The 13,446-nt window shown below is 37.4% G+C and overlaps 1 protein-coding gene across 1 annotated transcript in view; it reads left to right on the forward strand.

Moving 5' to 3' along the window:
- Positions 1–226: 226 nt before the first annotated feature.
- The window catches only part of DNAAF1 (dynein, axonemal, assembly factor 1), a 13,991-nt gene continuing 771 nt past the window's right edge, over positions 227–13,446 (forward strand). Inside the window, exons 1-11 of the mRNA XM_009578310.1 lie at positions 227–362; positions 696–836; positions 1,315–1,450; positions 4,092–4,183; positions 5,045–5,266; positions 6,020–6,186; positions 6,443–6,564; positions 7,119–7,333; positions 8,483–8,743; positions 9,358–9,467; positions 12,212–12,359. Of these exons, the coding sequence (XP_009576605.1) occupies positions 227–362; positions 696–836; positions 1,315–1,450; positions 4,092–4,183; positions 5,045–5,266; positions 6,020–6,186; positions 6,443–6,564; positions 7,119–7,333; positions 8,483–8,743; positions 9,358–9,467; positions 12,212–12,359 (1,750 nt within the window). The remainder of the gene's footprint in view (positions 363–695; positions 837–1,314; positions 1,451–4,091; positions 4,184–5,044; positions 5,267–6,019; positions 6,187–6,442; positions 6,565–7,118; positions 7,334–8,482; positions 8,744–9,357; positions 9,468–12,211; positions 12,360–13,446) is intronic.

Genomic DNA, 13,446 nt, shown 5'->3' on the forward strand with positions numbered 1-13,446 from the left:
GAGATCCGCTGTGGGCAGGATTTAAGATAAACTCTCCCTGCCTTTTGGTATCTCCACGGTGAATAGCCCCAGGTTGCTAGCTCTGTGCAGGCTTCGTAATTTACTCATATGGTCTTTTTATCTGTAACAGGTTCTCCTACTAAAGCCTTTACACATTTTGTCTGGAAGCTGGATTGTAAGTCAAATACCGACTTGGCTGATGTTTGTCTAAATCACATATCTTAACATGCAATCACAAAACGGAGACTCAGACAAAGGCCTTGGAGGGGAGGTTACTGCCCAAGAGGTGTTGGGAGAGTCTGTGAACGACACCAGAAATGAAGCTACCCAAACAGAAAATGAAGGCAATTCTGTCAACACAGGTGAGCCCTTCCAGCTGGCTCGCTAGGATGAATTTAGGGAACTTTAATGAATGTAAAGCCTAGAAATCAAGTTGTCATTACTCATCTGGATGCAATATGAGTTTATTCTTTCCCCCACTGGAGGCACTGAAAATCTTGCCATAACTGAGGCTTACTCAATTGCTATCTTATTGTTCTTCCTTTTTTTTTCTGTGTCTTTAATTTTCTTCTACCTGGAGAGACACCTTTTGCTGTGCTGCAATCATACAGCTAGCCTGACCTCTAAATTTTTTAATTACAATCATATTCAAATGGGCTGGTACAATCATCTTATTTGCACTGTCTGTTTTTAAGTGTCGGGAATACAAGTGCAACCAGAAGGTGCAGAGCAGGAATCTGAAGAGAAGAGTATTGAAAATGCAATTAATCAAAGGCAGTCTAAAGACAGCTTGAATGAGTATAGCACTGGAGACACCTTCCAAAGTGTACAAAAGGGTAAGTTTGTAGAAGAGCTAGACTAACAAATGGTGCTTGAGATGACTCAGATATGCCATCACTGTAGTCTCTTTATGTGGAAAGTTAGCAGTCTTGTTAAACTCACATTATTGTTAACTAAATGTAATATATAGTAGATGTCTAAGACCATAAGAATATTGGTGCCAATATGTTATATTGTCACTGTACATTATAATAGTTTTCTTAAGACTAGTGGGTACTACCTGACTTCCAGATCTAAACAAAAAAAAAAAAAAGGAAATTTCAACAATTTATTTTCTTACTATCTATTTTACTAGTTTGCCTTCTAAAAAAGTTAACTTTCCTTCCATTAAAAATGTCAGCAAAAATCTTGTTTAGCACACTTCTTTTCTTGATATTCATATTCAAGTGCTCTTCAATATATCTCTAAACTAAGTGTCAACATGATACTTTTCCCCACTCATGCTGTTAAACTGCAACTTGTTTTCTTACAAAGATGTTAAAACTCAAGAGAAAGCCATCAACTGTATGTCCAGAGCAGATCAACAGAATGAACAAAAATCAGATGGCGATCACAAATCAGTAACCAGCTCATTCAGTCAAAGAACAGAAGAAAAGAGGGGCTGTGTAAGGTAATACGTTGTTTGTGGATGTTTTTTATTTAAATCTTCCATCATTGAAGTAAATGGGAGCTTTGCTATTCTACAAATTAATTCAGGAGAACAATTTTGAAGACTAATTTGAGATTAATCGATAAATCAGGAATTGTTGATATTTCCAGCATCTGTATGGCTTTTTTATGGCCGCAGTAGCAAACTACATTCTAACTACATGATGAGGTCTATTTAATGGATCTGGAGAAAATTGTGCAAACTCTTGTGGGAGTCATTTGTGAGTAGATTTGACCATTTCTAAGCATCAATTCAGACAATACATTGTATTAATTCATCACAATGTAAGTATTACAGTTTTCAAGATAATTTTTAGCAGAGGAAATCCAGAGGTACCTCAGATGATTGACAATAAGATACAACTCCTTTGTAAGCTCTGGCTCTAATTTTGGTCCAGTCTAAACCAGCATACGCTGCGATGGCTGTTCATTAATAGTTGTGAAATGGGATTATTCTCGTGTTATCTCTGATTAAGCACATAATAATAATATGTGCATAATAAAAATATTGCAAGCAAATAATAAAATTAAAACCCATATTTGGTACTATTTAATAACATTATTGAAAGTCTGGTCACGTGGGCTAGTTATGGAGTGATATATAAGGAGCAGTGAAGATTTACCCTCTGTTCCTGTACCTGCTTACATGCTGAAACTTCCCAAAGTTTATGTTGCTGCAAACTTTAACACAGCTGTTCTATTAGAGACAGTTACAGTCCTTTAAAGTCAAGGAAAAGCCTCTCACTGAGTTATCAGGAGGTAGACTGGACTGTACTTACATAGAAAACTTCATTATCCTGAGTAATCAGCCTGGCACACTTCAGAATTAAGTTCTTATGAAGAATGATGGCGGAGAGCAACAACTGTACATAAGATAATTAGTGTTTTGAAGGAACACATTTTATGATCCTATAAATTGCCTGAGGATGCTAATAATTTGATTAAATGCTACTACAAATAGCATAATAAAAACCAGTGGGATATACTGCAAGTAGCTAGCATACAATAATGTACCTGGGCTGACAATACAAGAAAACAGTATATATTTAAAGGTTTTGCTTGAAGTTTATAAACCTTTCATTCCTTCAGAGATTTAGGTCAGGCACGTTTGGCTTACAGGGCAGTTACAGGCTGACGATCATATTTTATATTGCCCCAGGAACTCAGTTGACTAGTTGACTGTATTACAGTTTTGTTCTTCAGCAATATTGAGATTTTTAGTGTAGTGAGTAAATAAATCTAAAAGCAAATTCATTATGAAAGGTTTAACTTCATTTACTCAAGCTTTTTTTTATCTTGAAAATATCTTTCTGCCAAGAAAATCTTATTGTTACAAGGTTTAGTCCTATGAATACTTATGACCACAAATGCAAAGTTCAATTTGTTAATATGGAATTTAGAAGTGGAAAATAATTTTGGACCATTTAACATTGTACTTCTGCAATATTTCTTTAACTGAGGAATACCTACCAGAAGTTTTATTTTGGAATTTTGTTTTACAGAATCTAATCTTTCTAAACAGGAAGATATAGATATCTTCTGCTTTGGAATGTTTTTGCTAGGTGTTTTCCTAATGGGTTCCCAAGTTTCTTGTCTATAAAGTTACTAAATTTTATGTAGCCCTGGACACCTTGCCTCCAAAAACAGTGTCCTGTCATTCTTTGCAAAGTCCCTGCTCAGGGACTACCAACTCTATGAAACTGTCAATCCGGTGCTGTCTAGCACAGAGTCCCAGATAATGGCATAACTCATCCCATCAGCTGCTCTTCACTGCCATCCATTTCTGGTTTAACAGTTTTCAGGCCACCCGTGTACTTACAACCTTGGGGGTTTGCTGTCCTGCTGACTGCCGTGTGCAGCTTTGGCCTCATTTGGCCACTGTTGGCTGCCAGCCCAAGTGCTTTGCCCCTGCAGCCTCCGCTGTTTCACACTGTAGCTTTCAGCCCAATGCTTCTTGCCGAGTCCTTTGCCCCTGCACTGTTCAGCTGCAGCCCACCAGTTCCCTGAGTAGCCTTTTCTTGCTTCTCGCTTGCAAGAATTCCAAAAGGAGTGGAGTTGAGCATTAAGCGATTATAATTGAACAGGTATTACTCATTTTCTTACTGTGGCATTCCTAGCCAATCACAGCTGTATATTAAAACTGTCTTCAGTGCTATTTCAGAGTTGGCATTTAATTAAAATTTTAGGTTGATAACTACTGATTTTTCTAGTCTGCGTATTGGATATGCTACCAAAGGTCCTGCACTGAAGCAGCGAGGAATGGAGGAAAAAATTGGAGAGGAAGGAACCAGATTCTAACATAGAATCATGCTGCTCTTTTCCAAGAAGATGGACTCTCTAATTCCCTACCCACTTTCCTACCTATTCTCTGTTTTTTAGCAGAAGAGCCTGGTAACTCACTTCAAACAGGTAGAAATGGAAAGCCACTCTAAAAAACCTACTGCTTTTTTATTTTGAGTATAGTCTTGAAAGCTGTAGCCATTTCTCTTGCATAAAAGAACTATTAATTGTGTTGCATTGAAATCTGTTAAAAACCCAAAGATTTAAGAATATGCACTGAAATACATTTTTTGTTTTGCTTCTGCTTCCCGTTATTATTTTAGAATGACAAAAAAGATTCTGCAAGACATCTGTAAACAGCAGAAATTATACTTGACCCCATACTTAAATGATACGCTTTACTTGCATTATAAAGGTAAGATGTGGACATGACTGTTTAGATTTATCATTCTAAGTAGCATTTTAGCTGAGAATCTATTTCATGTCTCACTGAAGTAAGGTATCTAATAATTCTTTTAAATTAGAAACATAATTTAATTTTATATAATAATTAAATTGTAAAACAAAATGAGTTAATATGAAGGTAGAAAAGTGAACTGATTATAGACCAAATTCACTTTGTGGGGTCATTCAAAGGATCAATAGGAATCAAGGGATGCTTTTTTTTCCCCACCCAAAACCGTAGCCTCTGAGAATGGTCTTAAAATACTGGTCTGGGTTGCATTCAGAGGAAAATACATGTATTTCTTTTTAAATGTGTTTGTATAAAGAAGCTGTTTTTCAGCTTTGGGGACTTCTTTACTGCCAAATAAAAATGGTCAGGAAGAACATGAAGAGTAAAGACTTGCTGCATATTCTCAAATACTACTGAAAGAAAAAGAAGTTGCTAGAATGAACATGGATCATCCTCTTATCATCTTTGAGCAGGTTTTTGCATGATACGGTTAGCTGGTTCAGGTTAGCATAAGAATTGTTTTAAATAAATAGGACATGCTAAATCTACCTTCTACACTTGGCCTTGTTTTTGCTATTTTCTCAATATATATTACTTTAGCATCTAAAGGGCTGCACGAGATGCAGACCAGAATAGGTACCTCTATGGTTTTGCCCTTTATGGGCCAGGTACTGTACCATTAATTCAGTGAAAGTGTTGGCAGCAACTTGAGTACAAGTGTTCTAACAGGCTGTTTCAGCAGCACTGGTTTAATGAAATTTAGTCTTCCAAAGACTTGTTTTCAGCCAATGCGATTTCATTTTAGACCATCTTTTTCTGCAGGATTTGACCGCCTGGAGAATCTTGAAGAGTATACTGGATTGAAGTGTTTATGGCTGCAATGCAATGGCTTAACAAAAATCGAGAATTTGGAGGCTCTGACAGAGTTGCGTTGCCTCTACTTGCAACTCAATTTAATTAACAAAATTGAAAACCTTGAACCCCTACAAAAGCTGGATTCCCTCAATATCAGTAACAACTACGTCAAGACCATAGAGAATCTCTGTAAGAACTGTTGGTGCAACATGTTTTAACTTATAACGAGCCCATATTCCTAAGCTTTGACTAAGCTAAGCTATTATTAGCGGCACTAGTTTCAAGGGGTTTTTTATTCATGTTAGAATTTTGCACAATATCCCATATCAAAGTCCACAAGGCTTCTACTGAAGAGTCAAACCTATGTGTTTTGCAATTTAAATGAATGAGAAAACAGAAAAGACATAGTAATTACTTTCACGTGGATACCTAGGACAATTAAGTAGTTTTTCCTCACTTCTTAATACCATCTAAGTCCTTATCTGTGTTGCAGACAGGCTGGCAATCCAGTTTTCACCATTTGCTTTACAGTTATGATGTGCTTTGGCAGTTGCAGACATGATTACCAAATCTTTTATGTCTGTTAAAGGATTTATTCCATCTTCAGCAGAAAATAAAAAATAATTCCCCTACATTGTTATTTGTGTACATTGGGAGTAAGTTGAAACACAAGCTCTTGCTTTTGTGTAACTGACTAGTTTGAAACAAATTAGGAACAACCACCATCCTAAAAACAAACAACTATTTTTCCTGGGGTGAAGAAAGCAGCTTTGGAAGCCTAGCCAAAAAGCGCATGTAGCAAAACAACAAATTTAGAAAAAAGCTCCCACAATTCAATAGAAACAATTATTTTGACAATGCAGTTTTCTACTTCCTCCAGAAAACCCTCTGTGAAGCAATGACTCTTACCTTTCCTTTCATTGTACTGTTCTTGTCTGACAGCTTGTCTGAAAGTCCTGCAGACTCTGCAGATTGCTCACAATAAGTTACAAACAGTGGAAGACATACAGCACTTGCAAGAATGCCCAAGTATTTCTGTTCTCGATCTTTCCCACAATAATCTAAGCGATCCAAGTATTATAACTATTCTGGAGACCATGCCTAATTTGGTAAGCCGAATATAGCTGAGGGTTTGTATCATGTATACGGGTGAATCCCATTAAATGGTTTTGTCGGGTAGTCCAGTGCACAATAGGTCGTGGTCTAAAAGAAATGTTATTAAACATTATTTGTTTTTTGTAGATTATCTGTAACACCCAGGATGTTTCATTCACTTCTTGTTTTGGAAGTGATAGAGAATGTACATATCCAGATTGTGATTTTTCTGCTACTCAACTTTAAAAATTGTTTCCCTTGTTTCTCTAGCATGTGCTGAATTTGATGGGAAACGAAGTAATAAAGAAAATTGCTAATTATAGAAAAACACTTATTGTTCGACTAAAACTACTAACATATCTGGATGACAGACCCGTTTTCCCAAAGGATAGGTAAGAAACAGAGGCATCTTCTTTACACAGCAATAAAGCTCAAATGCTAATGATCACTCAACCATTTTTTTGACAATATTGTCATGGAAGGAAAGGAAGACTGACCAGTATAATTTATTGAGGGTGGGTGACTTTGAGTACAAGAGTACTATACTATGGAGTTCTACATCTAACATACCTAGGAAAAAACATGTATTTTTTCCGCAAGAGAATTAATTCTTGAACAGAATTGGTTTATGCCAAGTCTGTAGACCAGAGGCAAATCCTGATTTCAACAGAAACTGAACAGGTGTCTGGAAAAGCAGAGCCAAGATCGGAGGTCCTGGCAGACCTCTGGTGGTGTAATCACCAGCATTTGGATATCTTTGCTTCTTTTGTTGCAGTTCCACGTATAAGATATACGTGCATCCCTGTTGCATAAGGGATTGTCACTGCTATATGCTTTTTTTTGTCTTGGACCTATTTTATGCTGTTGCATGCTAGTTAAATCTCTCTCTCGTTATAAAGATGGGCTTTTATAGCTATACTACAGTGAGCTTTTGTGTTTTCATTAGAGCCTGTGCAGAAGCCTGGGCTGTTGGAGGGCTTGAAGCTGAGAAAGCAGAAAGGGAAAAATGGGAAACCAGAGAGAAAAAAAAAATCCAAGACAGCATTGATGCTTTAGCAGCAATCAGGCAAAAAGCAGAGGAAAAGAAAAGACAAACGTATATGGAAGAAAGAGATACAAGTGCAAAATGTGAAAATGGAGATGCAACAGACATCCTAGAAGGTTTGTGTTTACTATTTTGGAAGATGTCTGTGTCTGCTTCAATTTGAATGTTTAAAATAAATGAATAGTTTCTAAATGTTCAGAAGCAGGCTGATGCAATTTTTGGAATATATTTATGAATCTTCTTTTCCCATACTAAATACTTTATTAATGTTGGTGCATCTTAGATTAACCACAACGATTTTAAGCAATCATCACCTTTCTCACTGCTGATGAAACAAAAAAAAACCAAACCACTTTCTATCCGAGCGTTTCAAGCTCTTGTGCTCTTCACCAGAACAACCAGGTGCTAGTCAGGGCAGTAATGGTTCCAGCAGGCATTCATGGGTGGAGGCAGTTACACCCCAAAAGCAATATTTCCCAAGAAGTAGAACAGGGCTGGTTTCAATAGGCATGCGGTCTCCAGTAAGACCCAGTGATAACCGCCTCACCAGTCCCCATCCAGGCACCTCTCCACTGCTGCGTTCACTTAACAGCAAGAGCTTCAGCCTAGAGCCTACAGCAGTGGTAATACAGGCAGTAAGAGGAAGGTCTTTAATCATTTGCTTCACTTACTGTCCTTTTTCATGCCACAAATTCTCCTGTTACATTATTCAAGGAGGCATACATTTACGACCAGTAAAAGGTCCCCACCTAACCTTTCTAGAGAAGTATGCATGTTTCATGATAAACAGGACTTGAAGCCAAATAAGAAGGCAGTACTACAGTGCAGAGGAGTGTTTATCTATCTACCTGATGCATTTTTGGGTTTCACAGGCTCTGAAATCAAACACGGTTGACTAACAAAACTTTTTCTGCAAGCAGGTAGGTTGCATAAAGGAGAGGATAACTTCAGCATTTGTCACTGATCCATCAAAATGCTCAAGCATATATTTAAATATGTAGTCACTTGTGAGGCTTTTCAAAGTTAACTATAGATACCAGACAATTATTTACTGTAGTGTTTTCTCTAGGTGAGTTTTTTGCTGGGGAACTGTATTTCCTAGGGAGTTGAGGTGGGAAAACTCACAACATTGCTGCAGTCTAACAAAGGAGGAGCTTTTGATGCATATTTTAGGCCAAACTATTAAGACCATGTAAAGTTTGGATATTTAGAATGAGTAATGGTAGATTAACTCAGCAGTTTTAATGAACTTGTTTCTTCTGTAGGAGCACCTGCAAATTCAGATGACAGTGCTGGAAATTCTAAATCATCAGAGACTTCAAATGTATCAGAAGAGGAAGAAACTCAAGAGAAGACTGAGAAATTTAGAAATGAAAGTTTTGATACTCGTGATGAAGTGATAACACTTCTACCAAATAGGGGAGGAAACATGGATTTCACATCTGGAAATATTCCTGCTAGAATTCAAGAGGATGCACAAGAATCAAACTCTTACAAATGCTCAAACTTCAACAAGAAGACAGAGGGTAATGTACACAGTGAAGAATCAAACCAAACTCAGGATGCAGAGACGATGAGCCAAACTCTTAGTGTAGCACTGCCTCTGCCGTGATTCAAGCCAACTGATTCAGAGATAAGAACACCCCATTAGATTTCCACAGTGACTAGTTGAAAATCAAGTAATACTGGATAAAATATTCTTTAAATACAACAAACAAAAAAAATTCCGAGGGCTCTACCTGCAACTTCTGCTACATAAAGGTGGAATTCCACTTCTCATACGTGCCAGGTTTAGTGACAGGACAGGAGAGCTTACAGGCTTCCCTTGCTCCCACATAAACTGTGCGGTCTGTCTGCCAGCAGAAGCTGGACATCACCCTGGAGGTGGTTTTGTGCCTTCACACATGGAAGAATGCTTTTGTAGATTTGTGGAATACATTATTGCAAAAAGGCAAATATTAATTTATACAATATAAGAGAGACCAAGAATATGATGGAAAGACAAAGAGCTGGATTCAGCCGTGAATTCTGCAATGGTAGTCAGGTCCCCAGCGGTTTGGTTTTGCAGTGCTTGCTGTTGCAATATAGAAAGTCTTTCATTCAGTTAGTTCTCTGCAACTGACTATTGTTTATTCTTTAGTTCTACCAAGAGAGAAGGCAGCTACTGAAAAGGCCATGCTTCCTGAACTGGATAAATATGCTGAAATTGAACAGATCAAACTGGAAACACCAGAGAAACTTTATCTTGACGTATGTATTGGATTCAGATTTTGGGAAGTTCAGATTTGGGTATTGTCTTCTCCCAAATTAATTCTTGTAACATCCTGGCTAATAAAACTATATGGCCAGGTTTCTAAGAGAGGTCTACTATGAGGAAAAGTAAAAGGAAAGAAAGAAAAAAACCCAAAAAGTAAAGTTGTAGGGATATTCATTCTCTCCAGTGTAGCATGTGTAAAGAATTTACCACCGCTTCCGAAGTTTATTTTGTCCTTTGGCCATAGATCACCTGAAGTTGACCTTCTACCTCTGTGATTTCTCTGGAGAAGTTAATGAGGGCTCTCATTTAAAAAACAGAAATCAAACAAAAAGAAGCTAGTGGATACATGCGTCCTTTTAGGCAAAACTCAAATGAAATATGCAGTTGAAAATATGAAGTATTGCAGAAAACGCATAAGGAAGAAGTAGGTACCCACTCATTGTAAATGTTAGCTAGCGGTATTAGATATTATAAATTAATTCTCAAAATACAACTTTTAGATATATTTCCAAGAAAAGTAGACTGTGCATTATTCAGGTATATAATAAGCGATTGACATTTGTAATATGGTCTTCTATTATCTAAGATTTCTATCTGATGATGCAAACATTTAAAAATGTTTAACCACGTTTAACCATGAGGAGGACATGGATACCACTGAAAAACACAATCTCACTTCAAAGGAGAACTGTTCAATATGTCCTAATTATGACACTGCTGCTAAACTGACAGTGTCAGATTATGACATAACTAGCGATAACAGATTTCTGAGCTTATGATTTCCCAGAGCACTTAATATACTCTTTGATCCTTTATACTGCCACTGTTAACTAAATTCTTACTGGAATGTTTTAGAAAAGTCTCTTCTATCTTTTCTGTGCTCTTAATTTCTCAGGAAAAAATTCCATCCTGTTATCAAAGGGCTCAACTCACTGTTTCAGTAGAGGGCTTACTGCTGCATCCTCCTGTTTGGCTGTTTTTAATAATAGGTTTAAGAAGGATAGTGGAGAGAACTGGCAGCAATTCCAAGTATATACAATATTACTTTTATAAGCAGATCTTGCAGGATCTGAAATAAAAGTTTTAAATAAATAGAGATACTATAGGTACCCACAATGTGAAGATCCTATAGATTAGTGTTTGTTTTTCCCTTGGTGCTATATGGCACCATAGCACGCTCCTTTGCACGAACTTTAATGTAGTGCAAAAGGAACTCTTCAGCATACGTGCATGGGGTTTCTTTTGACACGTAAAAAGTGTGACTATTCTAATTCTACAGAAGAAAAAACAAACCCAAATCACATACTAACACACATTTCAGTGGTCTATGCTACTTCATTCTCCAACTGATGTTTAGTGATGGAAAGAGCTTCTTGCAACAACCTCCAATACTTACGCTATTGCAGATTTTCCAGAGAGACTTAGCGCTGACATAGCAGGGAATGGCTGTGGAGATGCCAATGGTGAGAAGCTCCGGAGCAGCACCGTCGTCTTTACTCATAATCTGGAATCAGTAAATGGTCTCAGTAGTAATATAAGGGAGATGAGTGGAGGAGGATTTGTAATGTGGTGGTTATGACATCCCTCTGTCAAGCAGAAACAAGCCCATGTTGCTGCACATGCCTTGGCGGTGTTTGAACTACATTCTGTGTACCCAAGCCAGGATAACTTTTAGTGAGCGATTTGGGTTTGATTGGCAAATGCACCCTGCTGATTGGAACAAGACTAACAGCTATTTCACCTCCGTATTGACATCAGATTCCACCCGCTAACGTTAGTCTCAAATCTTAATTTGTACATTTAAAATTATATTCTTATAAAACCATGTGTCTTCAGGACATGCTGCACTAGCTACAACCATATCAGGAAACAGAAATTTCCTCTGTTGATTTTAATTCTGTAATAATCTTCACCGTGCAAGTACAGATTAGACATTCCTGATGCTACCACGCCAAGCAGCCTGCTACAAAATCATTAAGCTCTAAAAGCCTAAAAAGGAGATGCTTTTTCCAGTATTGAGCTACATTAAGGAATTGGCAAAAAGGTATTACTTTCTACCTGTGATTTTGTATGTCCACCCTCTATTTTTGCTTTCATGTCAGCAAATGGCAGTTGTCTTAGGTAACATTTTCTAATGGAAAGTTGAAATTATTGGACCTGTCTGAGGAAAAACAGTTCTCAGCAAGTTTCCAGTTCTGTATCCTTAATTATGAGGCATTCACAGTAAAACATTGTTTTATTAGATGTGTTTAGGTTAACAGAGTTTACTGATAAACAGTTTCAGGTAGACTGCAGATCTTGATTTGGCTCTTACCCGTAAAGATGGGTTGCAGATGAGATTAAGTCTATTGAATAGATAGGAAACAGCTAATAGACATAAACCATGTTTGCTTTTAAAATCCTGTTAATGCCTGGCTATTTATTCTTGTATCTTCTTTTTTTTTTTTTCCTTCATAATCATACAGTATAGTAGAAAACAGCATTTGGTCTGACATTAAGGTTATTGCCTTCCCATCTGCTGTTTCTGGAGACAAATGAATTTTCCTTTTCCCACATGTGCTTAACAGAGGACACTATCATCTCTGGGAGGATGACAGTGCAGTGCTCCTGGCTGTGGCCTCTCACCCTGAAAAGCATACCATTGCTTTGAAGAAGATTCCCAATGAGATAGAGATGTCATATTTTATTGGTTAGAGTAGCTTTCCCCACTGATTAATGATCTTGTGATTGTCCTCAGGAACTGCCTGATTTAGAAGATGTAGATGTAAATGAATTTCCCCCAGAAGAGGAAGTCTTTGTTCAAAAGGTAAGATTCTTATTAAACTCCAGTGATGAAGCTTACCTAAACACATTTACAAATGTTTTGCAAAATGAGGATAATCTAAGTTGTGAAATGCTGTTTTGGGAGATGCAATCAGTTATGCATTTATTAACTAAAACAGACTTTTCAGCAGATCTTCTCTGTCCACTTGTAGATATTTTTTTAATTTGATTTTTTATATTATTTAGTTGCAAAAATAGGAGAATGAAAAACTAAGATCAAGTAGTGCAACAGTTAAATAAGGTTAATTTCTTAGTAGCATGTAGTGTTTTAATGAAGATTACTCTTAATATATACTTTACCAGTACTAATATGCTGCAAAGGACTGGATAGATAGAACAAATTGCCTGCCACTGAATAAAATCAGACTCTTCAACTGACAACACAGAGAGACTGAAACTCCTCTGCTCCACTTGGGCTAGTCGGATACAAGGCAGTTCATGCCCACATTAGCGTTGTGCTGTGCTCAAACTGATCTTCTAGGCAAAAGCCTATAAACAGAGACAGAAGGGAAAAAAGAAAAAGAAAACAACAGCGATTAATAGCAGAGCTTTGATTCGAGTGCTGATGTTGACTTGTACTTGCCTTGCTGGAGACAGAGGCTGATAGAGTACATGTTTTTACAAGTCCCTCCAAGATAATGCAAACTTTTCCTACAGTCAGCATAAGGCATGGAATTTATTTGCCCTTTTGGTCACAGACTCATAAGAGCGTTGCAAAATGTCTTGGCCAACAAAGCCTCCAATTAAAAGAAGATAAGGGAAGGGAACAAAGATGATTATGGAAGGAGTAAGTGTTAGCAGCTCTTGTGCGCCGAAGGGTGTTCAGTTCTTAACTGAGGTCAGATGAAGATGCTAGTCAGGCCCCTCTGTTTGGAGGTAAAGTAATAGAACTGAGCCCACACATTGCTGAATTGCTGAAATAGGTCTTTTTTTTTTTATGAACTGTTAATAGTTTAAGGTCAGTTCATCGCTAATGCCTGAGAAATGCCCAAAGCAGCAGAGCCATGGGTATGAAGCACATGTTCCATACATTCTGGGAGAACAGCACAGCAAAGCTGCCAGCTGTTGTGTGGATCCAAGAGATAGTTACCCATCTTTTAGCTTTTACATCCAGAGTAATTTATTTCCAATTACATTTTCTACCTTTTC

This window comes from Fulmarus glacialis, unplaced genomic scaffold (assembly GCF_000690835.1).
Source record: "Fulmarus glacialis isolate BGI_N327 unplaced genomic scaffold, ASM69083v1 scaffold16265, whole genome shotgun sequence".
NCBI classification, from domain to species: domain Eukaryota; kingdom Metazoa; phylum Chordata; class Aves; order Procellariiformes; family Procellariidae; genus Fulmarus; species Fulmarus glacialis.